Source organism: Malaclemys terrapin, chromosome 9, assembly GCF_027887155.1.
Source record: "Malaclemys terrapin pileata isolate rMalTer1 chromosome 9, rMalTer1.hap1, whole genome shotgun sequence".
NCBI classification, from domain to species: Eukaryota; Metazoa; Chordata; order Testudines; family Emydidae; genus Malaclemys; species Malaclemys terrapin.
The window spans coordinates 36,611,507-36,636,775 of NC_071513.1; the positions used below are offsets into that span (position 1 = coordinate 36,611,507).

Genomic DNA, 25,269 nt, shown 5'->3' on the forward strand with positions numbered 1-25,269 from the left:
TTCTTCAGGTAAAAGTATTACGGAGAAAACATATTAAAACATTGAATGTTCCTGTATGCATGTTGAAAGTTTACCAAGTCTTTCCAACCCTTCTGCAAGGATTGGCGACTCTCTCTTGGATAGAAGGTTCTGTTTGTTTTCTTGTTCAGGAAGAAGAACCTCAAGTCCATTCAAATTCAGGCTGTTTTTATTCAAAAGTCCTTTCTTTGGCCGTTTATCACTGGAGAATCCAGTTTGAACTAATATATATGAGTCTCCCCAGGAAGTGATAGGAATCTGGGGTGTGAGGTGAGGGGTTAAACTTGCCGATTTGCCTTAATGTTTTTTAGTTCTTGTAGGAGCTGTGGTGCCCCTTCCTCTCCCCGGGAATAGAACACAGATATGAACCATTCACTTAAATCAATGGACCCCAAAGATACTGGTGTTACAATATCTGTCACGCTATATAGCAAGCTAATTATGTGTCAGCCTACTGGTTGGGCTCTGTGCTGCCCTGTGGAAGATCCACATTCAATTTAGGCTCTTGTTTGCAGTAGCTTAGGAGTACTGTGGAGACAGGTGGCCTACATGCTTGTGAAGTAATGTTGAGGATTCCCCACATACAGTGGCCCCTCTAGCTTATGCTCCGGGAGGGAGTCTCACTCTGTTCTCCTTGACTAGAAAGACGATGTCCACAACATATGGGAAAAGGGTAACCATAATGACACTACAAAATATTGTGATATGAATCCCTTTTTTGTCAGTCTTGCTAGTTATTAATGACTAATGTAGGTAAAATTATAAAATTTATTTTAAAACATTTTCATGTCACTCACTATCATTTCAAATGATATCTTTACACTTGAATTAACCCCACGTAAAGATTGAGATCATTAGTACATATCTAACTATAATTTATCCCAGTCAAAGATTTAGCACCATTAAGGAAAGGGTCATAGTAATTAGGATTAGAATAGTTTGTACTGAACAATGAAGGGATATCACTAAAATGCAGTCTGGCTCTAATGATTCTACTGTTTACTTTACAATTGTGTGCAAGCAGAGTAAGCCACTTTTCTTCCATATTTCTTTTTTCTTCAGAGAAGTTGAAATTGCTAATGTGATTTTCTGCCCCCTACCCAGTCCACTCCACCCCCCTCATGTCCATTAATTAAGCTTTAAATCACAACAATCTACACTATCATAAGGAAGAAGTTACACAATCCATTCACAAATGTTTGTGTGCCGGTATCACAATTAAGCAGTCTGTATTTAACCATAGCCTACAGTATCTCCTGTGAAGAAGCAGGTGTTGCTGGTGTGGTGCACAATACCAGCACATACTGTATGTTTGGATTACATATCCATTAATTGTTTCAGATAAGCTGCTTTTTGAGTGTGTGTATATATATATAATATCTCTCTCTCTCTCTCTCTCTCTCTCTGCTTTGGGCAGTTATGTTGCAGACTCTTCATCAGCAACCATAACAGGGGCTTTGTTTGTTTGTTTTTGTAAAGTGACTGTGGGTGAATCCTTTGACGATTTTTAATATTTTTTCCCACAAAAATGTGAATGGCAGGAGCCACAGGCAAAATTGGAATCTTTCAGACAAGTAGTAATAGTTTTATTGGATCTTTAACTTTAAGACAAGTTGTCACTGTTCTGGCAGCTGTGAAAGTAGGGAAGGAAGCAGCTGCCCTGAGCTGTCATTGGCCTTTCCCCTTTTCAGTGTTCAAATGCCAAGCGTCCTCTTATTCCAAAATCTGCAGACCCGTGCAGACTACTGCATGGGTAGCCACCAAAGCTTCACAGGAGAGTTTAGTTCTCCCTGCAGCTATAACAATTTCTGCACTAAGAGTGAGTTGATTTCTTATTTGCAGGGTGGAGATAACCAGTTACCAGACCCTCATTAATTTTATATTTGCTAAGGGTAACGTAACACCTACTTCTAGAACCAACCCCACAGAGGGGATTTTTAGCACTTGTCCTTACTTAGGATAAAACATTTATTGTAAATAAATAAGTAAACTTTCACTTAGCCATTAAAAGAACAGGAGTACTTGTGGCACCTTAGAGACTAACAGATTTATTAGAGCATAAGCTTTCGTGGACTACAGCCCACTTCTTCGGATGCATATTAGCCATTAAAGTTGACTCTACTATTGAAATGGGTTGTTGGTCCATAATCTTTTGTTTCGTTAATTTAGCATCTGTTTAATTTCCTTTTCTCATTCTGGGTTATGCTGTGGTATTAAAAATGGGACTGGGATGGAGAATCCAATCAATGAAAAATATGTTTCTCTGTTTTTACACACTTAAGACACTGAGGCCTGCTGTACACTACACAGTTATTCAGGCATAGGTGTGTCAGCCAAGAGTGTAAAAATAATCACACCCTGTAGTAGACACAGCTAAAATGACCAAAAACCAAACCAAAACAAAAAAACACCCCAACAAAACACACACACACACACACACACACACACACGAAGAGTTATTCTGTCCATTTAGCTAATGTCTCTTAGGAGATACTGCTCTGCCAGCAGAATGATGTCTCCTATCTGCATTTGCAACATCGATCTTAGGGGGCTACACTGACATTAGACTCTGTAGTGTAGATATGGCTTAAGTAAATAGTAATAGTATAGTTCTATTAGAGAGAAGGGCTGTTAGAACAGTGATTTCATAGTAGGCTTCAGTTGGTTTTCAGAAAAATAATTTGGTGGATACTCTGATAACCTCCTAGAGATTTCTATCTATTGTATATATCCACTTGTAAATAGATATGGTTTGGTTATTAGATGAAGTTGGGAATGCTTTTAAGCTGTTCTATTTTAATAGATGTTAGTGTTAGCAATTATCATTGATCTTGGCTTAATAGGTTATGGTGTTTCACATCAGCTTATTTGTCAGTATATTATCAGTTCATAGATGAGAAAAATTATTAGGGTTGTTTTAAATAAATATTTGCCAAAACTAATGCACATCAACTATATTGTTGGTTTACATTTAAAAATATCATATTCACCAAAGAATCAGAATCACAGTATAATAATTTGAAAGAGAAATAGAAGGTAAATGTAGTAAAACATAGTCACCAAAGATGTAGGTGTGTGTTAAGATGCATGATGCACAACATAGGAGCTCTATCAAATTATTTAATGGTTTTGAGAATGTTTGCTGCATGAGTAAATCATTTGTAGGGTTTAGATAATCTGACTGCAGCATTACCAAACCCAATAATTCAAAACTCATGAATTAGGCTAAAAAAATCCTAAGACTATTTTGTTATTATGTATGTATTTATTTATGGGAGTCTTTCTATTTGTCTTCTGGTTTGGTTTTGTTTGGAATCTTTAGGTCATGTTTTCATGATTTTCTCTTGCAAATATGAAGACTAAAAACTTATCTTTTAAAATTATTACGTAAGCTGAGATTGTCACAACTGCATGTTTCTAGGAGCCTAAGGCTTGCAAGAGTAACATTAAGCCAGGACTTTGTCACACTGCTGATTGCTGAATATCTCAATACTGATTTATTTGCCTTCTCTTATATGTTCTTGCATTTGCTGATTTTTATGACATAATAAGAAGTGCTTTAATAAAAGAAAGTGAACTGTGTTCAATTTTTTTGAAATGTCAGTGAACTGTAGCTTGGGGAATTAACCCCTGAGCAAGGTGGGTAGTAGGGGTGTGACTGGATGCTGTATGGATTGGAAATGGTTTTATACAGCTGTTCATCTCTAGGTGATAAGTTTTAATCAGAATCAGCTTCCTAAGAGGCTCAGCACAGTTCTTTTTTTGTCAGGTGATTGTCACAAAAAGTCATAACCAATATTGGTACCAATTAGAATCCTTGTTAGCACTCTCGAAAGTGGAGTTAGAACTGAATGGGCATTCAGACTGAACTACTTTCTCTAACTTAGGGCAGGTCTTCACTACGGGGGGGGAGTCGATTTAAAATACGCAAATTCAGCTACGCGAATAGCGTAGCTGAATTCGATGTATCGCAGCCGACTTACCCCGCTGTAGGGACGGCGGCAAAATCGACCTCTGCGGCTTCCCTTCGACGGCGCTTACTCCCACCTCCGCTGGTGGAGTAAGAGCGTCGATTCGGGGATTGATTGTCGCGTCCCGACGAGACGCGATAAATCGATCCCCGAGAGGTCGATTTCTACCCGCCGATTCAGGCGGGTAGTGTAGACCTAGCCTTAGCCTTGGTCACACTACAGGGTTAGGTTGAATTTAGCCACGTTAGGTCAATTTTATAATGAATGCGTCTACACAAGCAACCCTGTTCTGTCGACCTAAAGGGCTCTTAAAATCGACTTCTGTACTCCTCCCCGGCAAGGGGAGTAGCGCTAAAATCAACCTTGCTGGGTCGAATTTGGGGTAGTGCGGACACAAATCGATGTTATTGGTCTCCGGGAGCTATCCCAGAGTGCTCCAAGATGACTGCTCTGGATAGCACTTTCAACTCCGATGCACTAGCCAGGTACACAGGAAAAGCCCCAGGAACTTTTAAATTTCATTCCTGATTGGTCAGCATGGCGCGCTTAGTAGCACAGGTGACCATGCAGTCCCAGAATTGCAAATGAGCTCCAGCATGGAGTGAACGGGAGACACTGGATCTGATTGCTGTATGGGGAGAAGAATCTGTGCAGGCAGAACTCCGATCAAAAAGAAGAAATTCTAATATATATGCCAAAATTGCACAGGGCATGATGGACAGAGGCTACAACAGGGACACACAGCAGTGTCGCATGAAAGTCAAGCTCAGGCAAGCCTACCAAAAGACAAAGGAGGCAAACGGTCACTCTGGATCAGAGCCCCATACATGCCGCTTCTATGATCAGCGGCATGGCATTCTAGGGTGGGACCCTACCACTACCCCACCACTGTCTGTGGACACCTGCAAAGGGAGAGTCTCACGCAACACGGAGGAGGATTTTGTGGATGAGGAAGAGGAAGAGGCAAGCGGTGAATCCGTTCTCCTGGCAGCCAGGACCTTTTCATCACCCTGGAGCCAATACCCTCCCAAGGCAGGATCCCCAACCCTGAAGGCAGAGAAGGCACTCGGGTGAGTGCACATTTGTAACTACAGTACAGGGTTTAAAAGCAATAGTGTTTAATGTTTGATTTGTCCTGAAGACTTGGATGCATTTGCGGCCAGTACAGCTACTGGAAAAGTCTGTTAACGTGACTGGTGATGGAGTGGGAATCCTCCAGGGACATCTCCATGTTGCTCTCCTGGAGGTACTCTGAAAGCCTTTGCAGAAGGTTTCTGGGAAGGGCTGCTTATTTCGTCCTCCACGGTAGGACACTTTACCACGCCAAACCAGTAGCAAGTAGTCTGGAATCATTGCAGCACAAAGCATGGCAGCGAATGATCCTGGGTTTTGGTCACATTCAAGCAACATTCGGTCTGTATCTTTCTGTGTTAGCCTCAAGAGAGAGAGATCATTCATGGTCACCTAGTTGAAATAGGGGAATTTTTCTAAGGGAACAGTAAAAGGACTCTATTAATGCTGGGCTGTTTGCGCTTGGCTAAAAGGAGCATCCCTGAGAATAGCCACGTGGCGGGGGGAGGGGTGAAGGGATTATCCTAAATAACCACGCAGAGGTGTGAAGGGAGATGTGTGCTGCACCCAAAAACGGCAGCCTCTCCTTTTAAATGGCAAACGCTACTCGGCATTGCTTTCTATGGGAAAGGAGGGTACTGCAGTTTGAAAACATACCCACATGTTATGAAGGCATTAGAAGCCAAACCCACGTAACCTTTGGCTTACCATGGCTGCCTGGAAACTGAATTCTGTTGTCCAGATGTGTGAGATGTGTCATCATACCGGCAGGCACTCAATATAAAAGGCAAAATGCGACCTTATACCTAAAGCACATGTGCTGTCTGCTGTGAATTGCTTGATTCACTGTGAAAGAGTCTCCCTTTTGTTCTCAGAAATGTATCATCTTAAATTTTACTCTCCCTTTTTATCCCCCCACAAGTGCAAATGTTTCTATACTCCCCCTGTCATCTCCGTCCCTGAGGTTAGAAGATTAGAAGGTGAAAAAAATGCACTCACGATGACATGTTGTCCGAGCTCATGCAGTCCTCCTGCACTTATAGGGCACAGCTGAATGCATGGAGGCATTCAGTGGCAGAGTCCACGAAAGCATTGAGTGAGTGCGATGAGAAGAGGCAGGATGCAATGCTGAGGCTAATGGGGTAGCAAATGGACATGCTCAGGCATCTGGTGGAGCTGCAGGAAAGCCAGCAAGAGCACAGACCTCTGCGGCATCCACTGTACAACCACCTGCCCTGCTCCCCAAGTTCCATATCCTCCTCACCCAAACGTCCAAGAACGCAGAGGGAGTGGGAGGGGGAGGAGGCTCTGGGCACCCAGCCACTCCACTCTAGAGGATGGTCCAAGCAATAGAAGGCTGTCATTCGAGCATTTTTGATTTGTAGTGTGGCTACAATAAGCAATGTGGCCTTGTCCTTCCCTTCTCCCCCACTCCACCTACCCCACCTGGGCTACCTTACCAGTTATCTGCTTTTTTTTTTTTTTTTAATTAATAAAGAAAGAATGCATGGTTTCAAAACAATAGTCACTTTATTTCCTTTGCCAGCTGTGATCGAAGGGGGGAGGGTAGTTGGCTTACAGGGAATTAAAATCAACAAAGGGGGTGGGTTTGCATCAAAGAAGAACACACACAACTGTCACACCGTAGCCTGGCCAGTCATGAAACTGGTTTTCAAAGCCTCTCTGATGCGCAGCATGCCTACCTGTGCTCTTCTAATCGCCCTGGTGTCTGGCTGTTCAAAATTGGCAGCCAGGCGATTTGCCTCAACCTCCCACCCAGCCATAAACGTCTCCTCCTTACTCTCACAGATAATATGGAGCACACAGCAAGCAATAATAACAATGGGAATATTGGTTGCGCTGAGGTCTAACCTGGTCAGCAAACAGCATCGGAGAGCTTTTAAACGTCCAAAGGCACATTCTACCACCATTCTGCACTTGCGCAGCCTATAGTTGAACTGCTCCTTACTACTTTCCAGGCTGCCTGTGTATGGCTTCGTGAGCCATGGGAGCAAGGGGTAGGCTGGGTCTCCAAGAATAACTATTGGCATTTCAACATCCCCAACAGTAATTTTATGGTCTGGGAAGTAAGTCCCTTCTTACAGCTGCTCAAACAGCCCAGAGTTCCTAAAGATGCGAGTGTCATGCACCTTTCCTGGCCATCCCACATTGATATCGGTGAAACGTCCCTTGTGATCCACCAGTGCTTGCAGCACCATTGAGGTTTATGTACTGGTTGGCAAGATGGTCTGGTGCCAAGATAGGGATATGTGTTCCATCTATCGTCCCACCACAGTTAGGGAAACCCATTGCAGCAAAGCCATCCACTATGACCTGCACATTTCCCAGAGTCACTAACTTGATAGCAGAACATCAGTGATTGCATTGGCTACTTGAATTATAGCAGTCCCCACAGTATTTTTGCTCACTCCAAATTGATTCCCGACTGACCGGTAGCAGTCAGACGTTGCAAGCTTCCACAGGACTATCACCACTCGCTTCTCAACTGTTAGGGCAGCTCTCATCTTGGTATTCCTGTGCTTCAGGGCAGGGAAAAGCAACTCACAGAGTTCCAGGAAAGTGGCCTTATGCATGCAAAAGTTTCGCAGCCACTGGGAATCATCCCATGCCTGCAACACTATGCGGTCCCACCAGTCTGTGCTTGTTTGCTGGGCCCAGAATTGGCGTTCCACTGTATCAACCAGCCCCACTGCCCCCATGATGTCCCAATTACCACATCCCGTGCTTTCAGGAATTCTGTGTCCATGTCCTCCTCACAATCGTCCTGGTGCTGCCGTCTCTTAGCCAGGTTCTGCACATACTGTAGTATAATGCGTGAGGTGTTTACAAGGCTTGCAACTGCAGCGGTGAGCTGAGCGGGCTCCATGCTTGCTGTGCTATGGCATCTGCATGGTAACCCAGTAAAAAAGGCGCAAAATGATTGCCTGCAGTTGCTTTCACGGAGGGAGGGGAGACTGACGACATGTACCCAAAACCACCTATGACAATGTTTTTCCCCATCAGGCATTAGGAGCTTAACCCAGAATTCCAATGGGCAGCGGAGACTGTGGGAACTGTGAGATAGCTTCCCACAGTGCACCGCTCGGTGAGTCGATGTTAGCCACGGTAGTGAGGACGCACTCTGCCAACTTAATGCGTTTAGTGGGGACATACACAATCGACTGTAGAAAATCGATTTCTAAAAATCAACTTCTATAAAATCGACCTAATTTCGTATTGTAGACATACCCTTAGTGGTTGGACTTCGCAGTCACAGATGAGGCAGATTGGTAATATAGGTCACATATGCATTATTGCTTCCCCTTCAATATTGGTTCTGTAGATAGATCAAAAACTTCAGGCTCTGTTGACAGAATGATCAATCTGGTCTCTTTCAAGAGTGCTACATGTGGCCTACAGTGTGTCAATTTTTTTCTTCCCCATCCGGTAGTCAGATTGGAACCATTAATCTAGAAGCAAAAAGCCTCAAAGTCCAACAAGCTATCCAGTTCTTCTATTACAGTATTTTTCTAAAGACTGTAAAAGAAAAATAAAATCTCTAAGAGTTTTGTTAATTTTGTTTGTAAGAGGCTCATGTTTCAATTACACAGCACTTGACTGAACAAAATGAATATAAAATGTTACAAATGCACTGTTGAGTAGAGGAAGTAATGCTAGGCTTGTGAAATAAATATTCAGGTATGTGGTATAATTAAGGAACATGCTGAGACTTGTACGAAGCGATGCAAAATGGGTAAGTGTTGAGATGTATATAATGTAAATAAGCAGGTGCAGAATATTAATTTGAGAATATTTTTCAACTATATGTAGTGAAGACTGTTATTCCTTGTGCTATACACATGCAGGACCCTGTGTTACAGACAGTGTAATCTGATTGTGGCCTTCATCTGTGATGAAAATATATACTTTCTCTCTTAGTATACAATACGCATACTATGCGGCTGAAATTATTACTTTGGTGTTCATCATACTTATATGGCTGCCCTTACTACTGGTTTTTAGTGTAAATAAATATGTGGATATTTTAATTAATTTCTCACTGCTGTCAGATCTCCCTTAAAGGCACAGCTGCATTTTTCAGTAGTATGAGCCATAGATTCATACTCTGAGGTCAGAAGTGATTGTTTAGTCTCACCTCCTGTATAACACAGACCATAGAACTTCCCCACAATAATTCCTAGAGCAGATCTTTTAGAATAACATTTAGTCTTGATTTTAAAATTGCGAATGATGGAGAATCCACTATGACCCTTGGTAAATTGTTCCAATGGTTATTTACCCCCACTGATAAAAAATGTATGCCTTGTTTTCAGTCTCAATTTGTCTAGCTTCAACTTTCAGCCACTGTATTGGGTTATAACTTTCTCTGCTAGAGTGAAGAGCCCATTATCAAATGTTTGTTCCCCATTTATACAATCAGTGTAATCAACTTATCCCTCTCTTTGAGCAAAATAGATTGAGCACTTTGAGTCTATCACAGCACGGAAAGTTTTCTAATCCTTTACTTGTTCTTGTGGCTCTACTCTTCACCCACTCCAATTTATCAACATCTTTCTCAAATAATGGACACCAGAACTGGAAACAGTATTCCAACAGCAGTTGTACCAGTGCCAAATATAGAGGTAAAGTAACTGCTCTATTCCTACTTGAAATTCCCTTTTTTGCATCCGAGGATCACATTAACCCATTTAGCAACAGCTTCACACTGAGAGCTCATGTTCAGCTGATTATCCCCTGTGACCCCCAAAATATTTTTCAGAGTCCGTGCTTCCCAGGGTAGAGTCACCCATTTTGTAAGTATGGCCTATGTTCTTTATTCCTAGATATATACATTTACATTTAGCCATATTAAAGCACATTGTTTTTGTGCTCAGTTTACCAAGCGATCCAGATTGCTCTATATCAGTGACCTGTCCTCTTCACTATTTACCACTCCTCCAATGTTTGGGTTATCTGCAAACTTTATCAGTAATTTTGTTTTCTTCCAAGTCATTGATAAAATGTTAAATAGCATAGAGCCAAGAACCATTCCCTGTAGGATCACAGTAGAAACATGCCTGTTTGTTGATTATTCGCATTTAAAATAACAGTTTGTGACCTGATCTGTTAGTTAGCTTTTAATCTATTTCATGTGTGCCTTGTTGTGTTTTATATCTTTCTATTTTTTTTAATCAATATGTCCCGTGATACCAAGTTAAATGCCTTACAGAGGCATTTTTTACTTCTATCAACCAAACTTGTAATCTCATTTTTTTTTTAAATCACCTAGTTGCAAAGGAACTATTTTCCATAAACCCATGTTGATTGGCCTTAATTATATTACTCTCTATATTATCTTCCTTCAATTCTTTATTAATGAAGTCTCATATCAGCAGCTCCATTATCTTCCCCAAGATTGATGTTAGACAGACATCTATAATAACCTGGGTCATCTCATCTACTCTTTTTAAATATTGACAAAACATAAGCTCTCTTCCAGTCTTGTGAGACTTTTCTGGTGTCTCACGATTTATTAAAAATCAACATTAATGGTCCAGCATGCTCCTCAGTTAGCTATTTTAAATCCTTGGATGCCAGTTATATGACCTGATGATTTAAAAATGTCTAACTTTAGTAGCTACTATTAACATCTTCTTGAGAGACTTGTGTAATGGAAAGTGTTATCATATGATATAACTACATCATCTGTTTTGTCTCCCAAATACAGAACAGAACTATTTATTGAACACTTCTGCCTTTTCTGCATTGTTATTGATAATTCTGCAATTTCCATCTAGTAATTGATCAATACCATTATTAGGATTATTTTTTGTTCCTAATCTACTTTACAATTTTCTCTTTATTATCCTTAACTCTACCAGCCATAATTTTTTCCTTGTGTCCCTTTGCTTGCCTTATCCATTTTCTACAATTCCTAGCTTCCGGTTTGTATTCATTACTATTAACCTCCTCTTTCTTCCATTTCTTGTACATTAGAAAGAGAGCACGCGCGTTGCCTTCACTTACTCTCGAAACAGGTTGGGTTTTTAACCAATGCAACTTCTTCCTTGATTGTGTTTTTTGTGCATCTTGTAAAGTGTTCTTAAACAATTGCTAATTATCATTTAAATTTGTTCTGATTAAATTATTCCTCCCAGCTAATTTAGCATAATTGTTTTCAGCTTTGTGATATTGGCCCTTTTAAAACCCCCTTAAAGCTGTGTTCCTTGATGATTAGAAACCCTAATTTTGACATCCTATATTGAGAATTCCAATGTCAGGGGGTTAATATATGGAAATGATCATCAGTGGAAATGATGCACTACCTAATGCCCAAGGATTGGGACAAATACAGTAACTCCTCGCTTAACGTTGTAGTTATGTTCCTGAAAAATGTGACTTTAAGCTAAACGATGTTAAGCGAATGCAATTTCCCCATAAGAATTAATGTAAACAGGGAGGGTTAGGTTCCAGAGAAATTTTTTTCACCAGACAAAAAACTATATACTATATAGATATACACACAGTATACGTTTTAAACAACCAATTTAATACTGTTCACAGCTATGATGATTGTGAAGCTTGGTTGAGGTGTTGAAGTTAGAGGGATATTTCACAGGGAATGCCTTGCTGCTAAATGATGAACTAGCATTCGGCTGAGCCCTCAAGGATTAACACATTGTTGTTAATGTAGCATCTTATCAAAGCAGCAGGAACAGGAGGGAGGGGAGACAGTGTAGCAGACATAGACAGACACACACCTTGTGTGTGTGTGTGTGTGTGTGTGTGTGTGTGTGTGTGTGTGAGAGAGAGAGAGAGAGGTGCACACTGCCCCTTTAAGTAAGCTGACCTACTCTTAAGCGTTGTCTTCTTAAGTGGATCAGGAAGTTGAGACAGCAGCTGCTGCCCCAACTCTCTATGTCTCTCTCCGTCCGTGTCCCCTCCCTGCTCTATATGGAGAAGGGGTAAGCGGGGGACAGGGGGGAGGGGGACACCCTGACAACCCTGCCTTCCTTCCCTGCACAGCAAGCAAGAGTCTCTGGGAGCAGCTCCAAGGCAGAGGGCAGGAGCAGCCCATGGCTTGCGGGGAGGAACAGCTGAACTGCCGATTGATAGTCTTCTGGGCGGCTGCAGCACAGGGAACTTAGGGGAGCGGGGACCAGCTAGCTGCAACGGGCTGCTCTTCCTGCAAGCAGTGGACAAAGCAGGCGGCTGCCAGACGACGTTAGAAGGGAGCATTGCACAACTTTAAACGAGCATGTTCCCTAATTGATCAGCAATGAAACAACATTAACTGGGATGACTTTAAGTGAGGAGTTACTGTATGCAGATATTGCAATAGGAATTGGGATTTTGATGTTGTATTTGTTGGATGCTGTTTGTGACCACATTTTTAAACACACTCTTTAAAAATAACATAGATTTATGGTGAGTTTTCAGATCCACTAATAGAATGTAACTAATATATGCATAAACATAACATTTTGAAAACTTTTTTAGTTTAATCAGCATTTACCTTGACCATATTAGTCAATATGTTGTTTATTTAAGTTCATATTTTTGTTAGGCATCAATAGTATACTAGTGGAAAAAATAAAATTTGCTGTTTGCAGGTAGGTACACATGAAGTCCTTGTTATTTTGAGAACAGCATTTGTTTTTATTTTATGAATAAAATCTCAAAATTAGAATGTGTTCAGATTGACACTTTAAAGGATCCTAATAATGATTAATAAATTTAAAAAACATTAAACAAATATGAAACAAAAGAAATTTATCTTGGTAAAACTGAGTTTTCCTTCAATATTCAGGGTAGATAATGCACCACAGAACTTGGTGCTTGTGAAAACAAGGAGGGATATGGTGTACCCAAAATCTGACTGGCAGACTAAAAGAAAAAGTAAAGTTCTTTTTTTTTCTTTGCAAATCTCCACTTCGGGGAGGGAGCAGTGACAGAATACTGGTTCAGTCTTACTCACATATTTATGGCAAGGGCTACCTGTTCAAAGAAGTTCCATTTTGCTGCATGTACACAGTATTATGCCTATTTATTATTAACAAGCTTACTGACCCAAAACCTCCAAAGACTCCTATCAAATGTCCATGACCCATCACAAAGCCAATGAAAACCTCTTCTCATTTGTCATCTTTCATAATACTTAAATAGTAAATCCTTCACAATGATTTACTGACGAGTGGAAACAGGTAAAATGTGCATGCAGCATTATATATGTAAATATACATTGAACATGTATTCATTTAAAATAAAGTCTCTAATACCTTTCCTAAACAGCAGGGGGAGGGTTGGAGTGTGTGTGTTTGTGCAAGCACATATGTACACACATAATGAGAGAGCGCACGCACATGAGCTGATCTCTGATGAGATACTGTTTTGTCAGAAAATGCCAGTTCATCGCATTTGAAATATTTCATGAAAAAGTATTGGATTTGACAAGGAAAACCCTCCCTGTTACTTTGCAGACTTGGGAGGACCCCAAGGTCCACCTCTGAGGCAGAGTACTGAATTCCTTAATGACATTCTCGTTAAAAGTTCTTTCTGGGAAATGCTGTTTTGTTTTCATCATCAGAACTGTCTGAATTAATAATGAAGAAGTCCACTTGGAAGTTATTTACATAAAGTACTGTTCTCATGTTGATGCCACAGACAGCTTCTCCCTATTAGGGGAGGGAGAGAGAGAGAGCATTTGTAGTGTATCCAGTTTGATGCAATACTACATGACATGGGATAGCCTGCTAGAAATCCAGCCCAGCACTCAAGCTAGTACAGCACCATTGTGGATGCAGTTACATGGGGCTCACATGGATAGGATTTTTCTGTGGGGATGCTCCACCCATGTTAGTCCAGACTAACTCTGCAATGAAGATATGATCACAAAGATTGGGGGATGACCTTATTGCCTACTGATGCTTTGACAGCATTCAGAATCACCAAGCAATAAGTACCTAAAGGTTGCTTATTTCATAAACAAAAGGCAGACATACTCCCTCACATAAAAGGAGAAGATCTCAGCTATGACATTTCTTTCTGTTTTTTAAAAATGTCATTGAATGACGCTGGTTTGGCTAGTCAGGAAACATCTTACAGATTATCTACAAAATTGTCTTTTGTCCTGTGTGTCAAAAACTAAAATACTTCAGTAAATGTAAAGAGTAAATCTTTGCCTTGTAATTTTACCTTGGTTAAAACATTTAGTTGAATAACGCAAGTGCTTTTGAATTTCACTGTTACCTCTGTCCCTGAGCTGAGGCTTAAAATGTTGTTAGTTAAAGGAATAAAATTCAATTTGTTAGGATCTTAGGTATCAAAATATAAGGTTTTATCAATAGAATGCAGTTTCCATGCTTATGTGCTTGTAAGATACAAGTTTCTATGAACCACCGGTAATGTTTCCGCTGTTTGGCTGGTTTTTTTTAGAAATATCCATTCATTTGATTGTGACTTTTTCTTTAAATTCTAGCTGCTTGAAAGCTGTGATGATGTCATTGATTCATTTACAAACACTTCCGAGTAAATCAGACTGCCTTTGGGATTTTGAGCAGAACCTACACATGCTAATTCAAATATGTTGTAATCTATTTCCACCCATAATTAGCAGTGTCATTAGTGAAAGTTGGGCACTTATCAATGGAGGAGTACAACTCTTTAATGTATAATGCATCCCTCAGACTTCCTGTGTAAAGATCCGTTAGTACTGATGATCATCTTGGCCTCAGGCTTGAATCTGAACTGTTTTCTGAATTTTGCATAATAAAAATAAAAGACTGAAAATTCTTCCCTTGTTTTATATAACCTCCTAATGTTTTGGAGCCTATCTGACCCCAGTGCGTGCAAAAATGTAAATAAAAATTGTCATGCCAAATCTGTGCTTCTTAAGTATTCTCAAACTAGGATGGAGTTCAGTCTTTCCTCAGTGGTTTTATCATCCTATCTGTTGTGGTTTATATGTAGTGGTAAAAAAAAAAATAATTAAAAAGGTAGTGGAGTCAGACCCGTGAATTTCAGTGATAAAAATGAAATATTAAACTTCTAAGATCTTTGGGATCTCCTGGACCCCAAACATGTACAAAAATTTAAAACATGATAGGCAAAACACTGCCTTTTCTTTCTTTAAATATTCTCAAACTATGATGAGAACAACCTGTTATAATTGATTTAATCTGAATACCTGTTGTGGTTTTAGTGTAGTAAAAAAAGTCATTACGATGTTATTGGGGTCATTTAAGAACATAAGAATGGCCATACTGGGTCAAACCAAAGGTCCATCCAGCCCAGTACCCTGTCTGTCGACAGTGGCCAATGGCAGGTGCCCCAGAGGGAGTGAACCTAACAGGTAATGATCACGTGATCTCTCTCTTGCCATACATCTCAAACCTCTGACAAACAGAGGTTAGGGACATCATTCCTTACCCATCCTGCCTAATAGCCATTAATGGACTTAACCTCCATGAATTTATCTAGTTTTCTTTTAAATCCTGTTATAGTCCTAGCCTTCACAACCTCCTCAGGCAAGGAGTTCCACAGGTTGACTGTGTGCAGTGTGAAGAACTACTTCTTCCTTTTATTTGTTTTAAACCTGCCGCCCATTAATTTCATTTGGTGGCCCCTAGTCCTTATATTATGGGAACAAGTAAATAACTTTTCCTTATTCACTTTCTCCACACCACTCATGATTTTAAATACCTCTATCATATCCCCCCTTAGTCTCCTCTTTTCCAAGTTGAAAAGTCCTAGCCTCTTTAATCTCCCCTCATATGGGACTCGTTCCAAACTCCTAATCATTTTAGTTGCCCTTCTCTGATCCTTTTCTAATGCTAGTATATCTTTTTTGAGATGAGGTGACCACATCTGTACGCAGTATTCATATAAAGATTTATATAGGGGCAATAAAATATTCTCCGTCTTATTCTCTATCCCTTTTTTAATGATTCCTAACATCCTGTTTACTTTTTTGACTGCCGCTGCACATTGTGTGGACGTCTTCAGAGAACTATCCACGATGACTCCAAGATCTCTTTTCTGATTAGTTGTAGCTAAATTAGCCCCCATCATATTGTATGTATAGTTGGGGTTATTTTTTTCCCAATGTGCATTACTTTACCTTTATCCTCATTAAATTTCATTTGCCATTTTGTTGCCCAATCACTTAGTTTTGTGAGATCTTTTTGAAGTTCTTCACACTCTGCTTTGGTCTTAACTATCTTGAGCAGTTTAGTATCATCTGCAAACTTTGCCACCTCACTGTTTACCCCTTTCTCCTGAACATTTATGAATAAGTTGAATAGGATTGGTCCTAGGACTGACCCTTGGGGAACACCACTAGTTACCCTTCTCCATTCTGAAAATTTACCATTTATTCCTACCCTTTGTTCCCTGTCTTTTAAACAGTTCTTAATCCACAAAAGGATCTTCCTCTTATCCAATGACAAGTTAATTTACGTAAGAGCCTTTGGTGAGGAACCTTGTCAAAGGCTTTCTAAAAATCTAAGTACACTGTGTCCACTGGATCTCCCTTGTCCACATGTTTGTTGACCCCTTCAAAGAACTCTAATAGATTAGTAAGACATGATTTCTTTTTACAGAAACCATGTAGACTCTTGCCCAACAATTTATGTTCTTCTATGTGTCTGACAGTTTTATTCTTTATTATTGTTTCAACTAATTTGCCTGGTACTGACGTTAGACTTACCAGTCTGTAATTGCCGGGATCACCTCTTGAGCCCTTTGTAAATATTGGTGTTACATTAGCTATCTTCCAGTCATTGGGTACAGAAGCCGATTTAAAGGACAGGTTACAAACCATAGTTAATAGTTATGCAATTTCACATATGAGTTCTTTCAGAACTCTTGGGGGAGTGCCATCTGATCCTGGAGACTTGTTACTGTTAATTAATTAATTAATTAAATCCAAAATCTCCTCTAATGACACTTCAATCTGTGATAATTCCTCAGATTTGTCACCTACAAAGGACAGCTCAGGTTTGGGAATCTCCCTAACATCCTCAGCTGTGAAGACTGAAGCAAAGAATTCATTTAGTTTCTCCACAATGACTTTATCATCTTTAAGTGCTCCTTTTTAATCTTGATCATCCACGGGCCCCCACTGATTGTTTAGCAGGCTTCCTGCTTCTGATGTACTTAAGAAACATTTTGTTATTACCTTTTGAGTTTTTGGCTAGCTGTTCTTCAAACTCCTTTTTGGCTTTTCTTATTACATTTTTACACTTAATTTGGCAGTATTTATGCTCCTTTCTATTTACCTCACTAGGATTTGACTTCCACTTTTTAAAAGATGCCTTTTTATCTCTCACTGCTTCTTTTACGTGGTTATTAAGCCACTGTTGCTCTTCTTTAGTTCTTTTACTGTGTTTTTTAATTTGGGGTATACATTTAAATTGGGCCTCTATTATGGTATCTAGACTCCTAAATTAATTATGAAGGTATTCTAGCGTCAGATTGTTTTAATTTTGAGGCAGAAATTATGATATGATTATATTAATATTTCAGCATTGTTATTATCTTAATCATTTCAGTGGTTTTTGTTTTTCAAAAAAAGGCACTAAAAGAGTCGGGGGGAGTCTTTGAGACCCCCAGATAACATTTGTCTCATGTATGAACGCAGTTGTCCAGCAAATTGAGTTTCTTCTAAGATAACACTCTCAACTTGATTTTCTGGGAACCCTACACTTGCTAGGAAGAGTTTTTAGGAAAGCCACAATAGTCAGATCCATTTCCTGGCAAGCCCACAGTTGCTGGGGCAAAGACTCATTGTTGGGTAGAAAAAGCCTCTCACTGTTGCATTGCAACAGTCTGAATGACTATATTGTTTAAATTTTGTTGAATTGCACATGGCATCAAAAATCTCTGAGTAAGAGATGAATTTTTATCAGGGACATGGATACAGAAATGGTAAAACTACTGTGTAAAAAGAGTCTCTCTGGAGTGCCTCCGTAGTTGAGGGGTGGTCCCTCTCCCTGCTTAATTTCCATCATAATGTTAGACTGGTACAAGGCACAGTCTCTGATTCCTGGTAGTGGCCCCTACCTTGTCAGTGCAGGGTTTATACATCCTGTCACAGTGGTGCAGAAAAGATATCTTGCAGCCTTTCCTCAGGCTTCTAGGGAAGCAGCATCTAGCATGCTGTGAACTGATGTGTAGGGCCTAGGAAATGAGGAAGGAGATGCATCTGTTCCAGAGAATGAGACAAAAAACACAAAAAATGAGTGAAATGTAAAAACTTTGTATATTCAGAAAATGGCACCTATGTGCCCCATTTGTTCAAAGTAGTAGGTTGTTTACTCCCACTTCGCTGTGTATGTACCTTTTTATATTGTTGCTGTTCTCTGTTTTCATTATCTAAACATGGGGTGAGTTAGACCCTGGCATCTGTACAGTGTGTAGCTTTAAAAAAAAAAAAATTGATTATGGTGTCAGTGAGATACCAACACAAGTGTGCTTCTGAACCTAGGAAATTTTTAACTTGTTCATAGTTCATTAATAACAATAAAGTCACTTTTAAATGCATCCCATGTGGGTTTTTCCCCCCAATTTCAACATACTAAGATTTCCAAGACCCCAGTAGAGAAATAGTTGGGTGATTTTTGGTCTAATATGAGGAATAATTAAGCACAGAAACTCATGCTTTTTTGTCATTGTTAATTGGTTTTGTCTTGATACTTTAAAATTTCAAACGCAAAGGTAAAGAACTATTTTTTGCTAGGCAATTATGTGCTTAAATATTTTCAGAGTGCTGAATGCAGTTATACTTTGTTTTCTGTTATGGTGCCAGTTCATTTACCAGCTACTATTCTCTTTACCAACAAAATAACCATTTCCATCTTTCTAATTTATTTTTCAATTCCAGCACATTTTACTTCTGTGTTGTTTTTTCTCTATCCAAATATATCACATTGCTGATAAAAACCTATTACTGTTGTAATTCAAACAAGTTCTTCACTTACAGCACAAATATCACTGTTTCTCTTCAAGCTCACCAAAAATTAATAAACTAATAAACTATTTGCATTGAGTGCAAAGGTCAGCCTGCATGGGTCATGTTTGCAAGACTTGGGCCTTACTTCATTGGCTGTGCTATTGCATCTTCTGCTCATCTAGTATCGTACTCTTCCCCCCCCCCCCCCCAATTAGAATAATCAGTAAAATAAGATAAATGCAGTATATTGGAATTTGATACTTACTGTGCTTACAACATATGACTTGTTGCCACTTTAAATTGGCAGTAACTACATTAAGTTCCATGGAGTTACAGCAATGCAAAAAGGGTACAGGTGAGAACAGGGTCAGTTTAATAGATTTTTGCTGTTTGTACTGGATTTACATCTCCACTATCTGTGCCTCGACTGTGTGTGTGTGTGTGTGTGTGTGTGTGTGACTTTTCCTACCTGTTTTGTTTTAAACCTTTTGATTTATTGTTTTTAATCAGAGTTTTATTTTAAGTACAAACATAAAAAAAGAAAGGTAAAGCTACTCCTATTAAGTGTTCCGGGTGAGTCACTTGTGAAACAGCAAATCTTACCAATTAAATCAAAAATGAAAACCTGTGAAAAAGTGTCTAGTGTATTACAGCTACAGATCCACTGAGTCCCCTTATTAAAAGAACGCAGGAAGCACAACCAGCTAAACTGCAGGAAATAATCTTGTATACAGTGATACAGTATAAGACATAAAACATTCAAGAAAGAGACCTAGTAATCAATCAGTAGATATCTGCCTTAGAGTGAGATTACTCACCTATAAAGCGGTCTCCATTATCATTAAAAGCTTGCTAGTTTGTGTCAAAGACATGTCCATTAAAATGAAAGCGGCAAAATTCTAGAGACTCAGAAAGTAATGCTGAGGAAGGATCTGGTTGTCAAACAGCACACTAATATTAAAGGGCTAACTTTAGAAAATCTGCTATTGTGATTTCATGTCTGATTTTTGTGAGCTCCACAGCAATATGTGGTGCACATCAGAAGGCAGATGGCAGAATATGGTTCAAAAATGCATATTTTACCTTGTAGAGATAGCACATACATACATTTATTATACCCAACCGAACTGTTTTAAAAAAGAAATCTTAGATACTTATCCACCCTGGTTGGGGAATGTGCTTTATTTTAATAGAAGCATATTACAACCCATAGTTTGGAAGCCCTGGTGCTACAATCACTATACTTAGTGTCATAGCCATCCAAAATAGGAAAATGTTAGTTCTTTAAATCATTATCAGATATTATTCTTCATAGATGCTAGTAGGTGTAGGAAAGTATAGAGTATATAGCAAGTGAAAGGTAGAGAAGAATCCTGTCAGAACCAGGCTGGAGAAGGTGTAAAGTGAATATGCAATACTAGCACATTTTTAATATGGTTCTTGAGATAAGTCTTCTAGGAGAAGGACAGGAAAAAAGGTGTAAAGAATTTCAAGGATAATAAAGCCATAATTAATACAGTGTTAGAGGGTACATTGAGATATTACAGAATATTTTATTTTTAAATTAATATGATTGCTGTTTCACCATATTTTCTTTATTTGTATTTGTGTAAGGTGTCAATAGTTCCTGGTATCCAAATATTTGTCTGTAGGTGTTAAAAGTATTGAGGGCTTCCACAGATGTTGGTTTATAGAAATCAGTGTATTTGATCTTTTTTCTATAATTTTCCCTTAAATCATTTATATAGCCAAGTACATGCATTAATAAGATAAAATCACTTTGAACCTTAGTTTCTCTTTAATCTTCAAATTAGATTTAAAAGAATGAAATATTAGAATTTCCATCAATAAATTTAAATAGAAATAGATCCATTTGAACTAATGGTTGAATAAAATGGTGACATTCCCACATTTAACATGATGATTTGGTATATTATATTACACATTCTCACTTATTTTATGAACGCTAGAATTTTTATGAGCAGTAATTCAGAAAAAATGGGAGCCTGCTTAGTGGAATTATTCTCTTTACCTCAAGAATACTTCTACTGACATTGCTTTTCTTTAAATCAGAATTCCAGAAGTTTTTCTAATTCATTGTCACATTTTTTCTAAGTTTCAGCTCAAAGTCTCAAGAGCAACCTTGATTCAATGGAACTTCAGATCCATCGCCTAGAAAATGATATTGAGAAGTTCCCTAAAACAGAAGATGCACATGATAAATTTGTGGAAAAGATGACCATATCCTTTTTGCACTTCTGGGTTGATAATCTTAGTTTTTTGTCTGTCTTATTAAATATTTACAATATTTGAAATTAACAGTTAGAAGTGTCTGTTGTTTCATGTTTATTGTTTTGCACAGGGAAGCGCATATCAGAAAGTTTTGAGTGTTAAAAACATTAAGCCATTAGCAGAAGTGAAATTTGTTTTGCTTCTTCTCTGTGGCTAGCTTGTAGCCTTTGTAATCAGGCTTTTAAGAAGAAAGATGACACCATTCTCAAGGCTCCCCACTGAAGGAGCTGAATACCCAGGATCCTGTCATAAACTGGAGAGAGTATAGCTTCATATGATCAAAGAACAAACTTTTAGATAGTGGTTGCATCACTTCAGTCTGAAAGAATATGGAAAGAAGAGTAGAAAATGGAAAATATTTAGTGAGAAGTTTTGGCTGCAAAATTTTGGCTCATCAAGAAAACTTTAGTTTAAAGTATTAGAAGTTGCTGATAGTCATTGTCTGTTTTGATTTTTTTGAAAGTTATAATTTTAGGAGAAAAGTGTCAGCTCTGGTAAGTATGATTAAATAGTCTGAACTGAAGATTGACTTATCATGTTATCTCTCTAGAGAATAAATACTGTGAATTCTTTATCTAAAAGTAACTAAAATCGACAGCTTTATGTCAGTAACTGTCTCAAGATTTAACCTCTGGTTGTTCCCCCTCCCCTTTCAAAAATTTTCACTTATGAAGTAGTTCAACTTTTGCTCATGAGTAAAGGACTGTAAGTGCAAGAAGCTAACTATCAAATTTATGTGGAACTGTCTACATTTCCATTGTGCTTAAAGGAAATTTTCAGTCAGTAATTTAATATAGAAATCCATATATTTCTTTAAATGAAAAAATGTTTAATGTGTGTTTGTCTGTTCCTAACTCATGAGGTTTGTATATGTATTTATTTACACAAGCTGAGGGGCTGATAGAATGTAGCATGAGTATTCAACTTCCTCCGTAGGAGAGGCAGTACACATAGGTATGTTTGCCAGTGGGCTCACCTTAACGCATTTGGGGAAATCTGTTGAGCATGATCAGTGGACTAATATAAAGGGGAGCACTCCTGCCAACTGGCATACTAATTTGTAAGGGAGTTAGAGAAAAGTCATTGATTGGCCATGCTGGAAGGACAGGAGACACTGGATTTAATTGGGCCACAACTTTATCCTTAAATATCTGGGAATACCAGCAGATGAAACTGTACAGTGCAAGTAACTGCATAATCATTTCACTATATTCCCCAGGGGCTTCTGTCAGCCCTCTCCCTTACCCATCCTGGTCCCAGCCAACCTGCTGCTGGGACCTCACCATCCCCCCTCTCGAATGAAGGTTTGTGGGGGAGGGGAGTTTGGCTCCCTGCCATACCAGCCGTAGGAGTCCTAGGCCCCCCTCATCCCACCTCCTGGTTTCTGCTCTTTTAAAGAATACATGCTTTAAATCCTTTACCAATCCATTTTCTCTGATCACTGCATCCCTTCCCTACAGAATACCTGCGCTGGACATCTGCCCCACATTTACATAATGAGTTTCAAAGTCATAGCCTAACTCCCATTTCAAGTTTGCTCGAACGAAGCCCCCCAACCTGCTGAAGGGAAGGCCAAAAAAAAAAAAAAAACCCTCGGAACACTTGCCTTGGCCAATCATGTGGTAAGGGAAAAATTCCTCCCCAGTCCCCCTAGAAAGGAGCAACTAGCACAGTGCTGCCCACAGCGGATCCTTACAGAACACGGTATTTCACTGCATCCATGGGTTAAAGGATTGGTGCTGCTCCACTTGGTCCAAGTAAAAGACTTTTCGTGAACCGGCACTAACCTATATAATCCCTCGCTCCTTTTCTGATCACCTGCATTAGAGACACTGTGAAGGTGCGGGACTCACCCCTGCGGCGCCTCCTGCTGGTTGTCTCAGAGAATTAGCTCTTTCCAGCACAGAGCACCCTCTGCCGGCCAGAGTCCCGCTGCCGCTTGGCCCCTGGGTCCCTCTCAGACCCGGTGCCCTGTTATCTGGGGTGCTGCCCCCTGGCAGGAACCCCTTTCTCTCAGGGCCTCCCTTTTCTGGGGAACCCCCCAACCTCTAATGCCCACCTTGCCTCAGTCATGGGCTACTGCCAGTCACCAACTAGCCCCCGTTCCCTGGGTCAGACTGCACTATAAGCCACTCATCACTGGCAAGGAGGGTTTGGACCTGCTGCCTCTGCCTACCCGTGGGCCGCCCTCTGCTAGGCCGCAGCCTGGGGCTTTCCAGGCTGGAGCCTCCCCAGTTCCTCTGCCTTTCCCCAGCCCTACTCTACTCAGATCCCTGCAGCCAGGTCCATCTCCCTCTACAGCTAGAGAGAGACTGCTGAGCTTCTGGCTCCCAGCATCCTATATTGGGCCAGCTGAGGCCTGATTGGGGCATGGCCCAGCTGCGGCTGCTTCCCCAATCAGCCTAGTAGCTACTTCCCCCTGCAACAGCCCTCTCCCAGGGCTGTCTTAAGCCCTTCCGGGCAGGAGCGGGTGACCACCCCACTACAGACACACTTTTTCCAACAAGCCAGGTAGCTCACACTGTGATAAGGTCCAGTGAGAGAGTGAGTCTTAAGCTCTCAAGTGCTGTCTTCCCTACATGGTCCTGTTAACAGTTTCTGGCTGGACCACAGGAAAGTAATTCAGGGCTAATTTATATCAAAAACTTTCCTCTTGCTTTACGTATGCCCTTCCATCCCATTTGCTTCATGGTTTCATAAGAAAACGGTCCTGAATATGGCCAGAATAATCCATGTGGTCTAAGAATATTTTGCATAACAATTCTAAAGCGCCATCCTCCTACTTCATCTACTCTCCCAATCTCCTTTCCTTAACCACAATCCCAATCTGCTCATTCAGTCAACTTGTGTTGTGAGCAGAGCATCCTTCAGGAGCTAGATCCACATTTAGTTTTGTTCACACTTGAGGAAAAAAAGAGTAACTTCTTTGCCTATTATAGGGAATCACTTCCAGTGTTTTAAGTGCTGTTCTAAAGGATTTGGGTTCACCCCTGAGTTCCTCAAAGTGCAGGTTGCAGTAATAGCTACACTTAGGCGGTCAGAGTTTTCACATACATTCTAATCTTAGTCTCCCATTTCCTAGCAGCTTCTTGCATTTGACCACCTGTCAGATCCCCATGACCCATTATTTAGGGCTCCTCTTTTTTATTCGGGATGGTTTTCTCGTTTCCAGGGTTTTCTTTATTTTCAAGCTGGTTGAAGGAGTTTGTCTAATGATAGCCATTTTCTTCACCATCACCAAGTTCAATATGTTGGGGATAGCCAGTCAGATCTCATCCATCTGCAATGGTGAGAATTAGGCTGGAAAGAGTGTAATTTCTTACTTGGTAATTCCATTTATACATGAGTTAAACCCTTGCAGAACCATACCCTTCAGTTCTCTGAGCAAATGTTGATGCTCTTGTTCTGTATGTATGTTTATAGTGCGGATCAGTTACTTAAATCTTTGAAATAGCTCACATAGGGTAAGGGTAAGTGAGAATGGGAGGAGCTGGTGGCTGGATGATATGAAAATGCTAAAATTTATGTTGCTTCCTTCTTGATTTTTTAAAAGAAATGTGACTCCTTCATCTGACTGCATTGGTAGAACCAGACTGCACAGAGGAAGTAAAAGGTAAGAAAATTTTCATTTTAACAGATTGCTGCTAACTTTTTCATGCTGCCCAAAATTTTGGGGCCTGACCAGTTTTCTGTGGAAATCAGGGCTGGGGCTGTGAAACTCAACTAACGAAATGGCTTCACTTCGTTGCACATCACCACACTTCTGATATCATAGCGAGATGCCATCCATGGGTCTTGGTAATTAAAAGAGGCATGTTAGGCAGTAGGTGCCTGGCAGCTTTATCATACTGTAACATTGAACAAATTTGATGACTTGACAAAATAGATAAGGCTGTAAGAAAAAAACTGTTTCTGTCTAAGGATTTTTCTTTTCATAATTAATAGATGACCTGATAAATAGTTGAT

The 25,269-nt window shown here is 39.9% G+C and overlaps 1 protein-coding gene across 6 annotated transcripts in view; it reads left to right on the forward strand.

Moving 5' to 3' along the window:
• Positions 1–25,269, forward strand: part of DIAPH2 (diaphanous related formin 2) — an 869,427-nt gene that overhangs the window by 536,893 nt on the left and 307,265 nt on the right. For all 6 annotated transcript variants that reach the window (XM_054038969.1, XM_054038972.1, XM_054038973.1 and 3 more), the window contains one exon: positions 21,128–21,251. In XM_054038969.1, the coding sequence (XP_053894944.1) occupies positions 21,128–21,251 (124 nt within the window). The remainder of the gene's footprint in view (positions 1–21,127; positions 21,252–25,269) is intronic.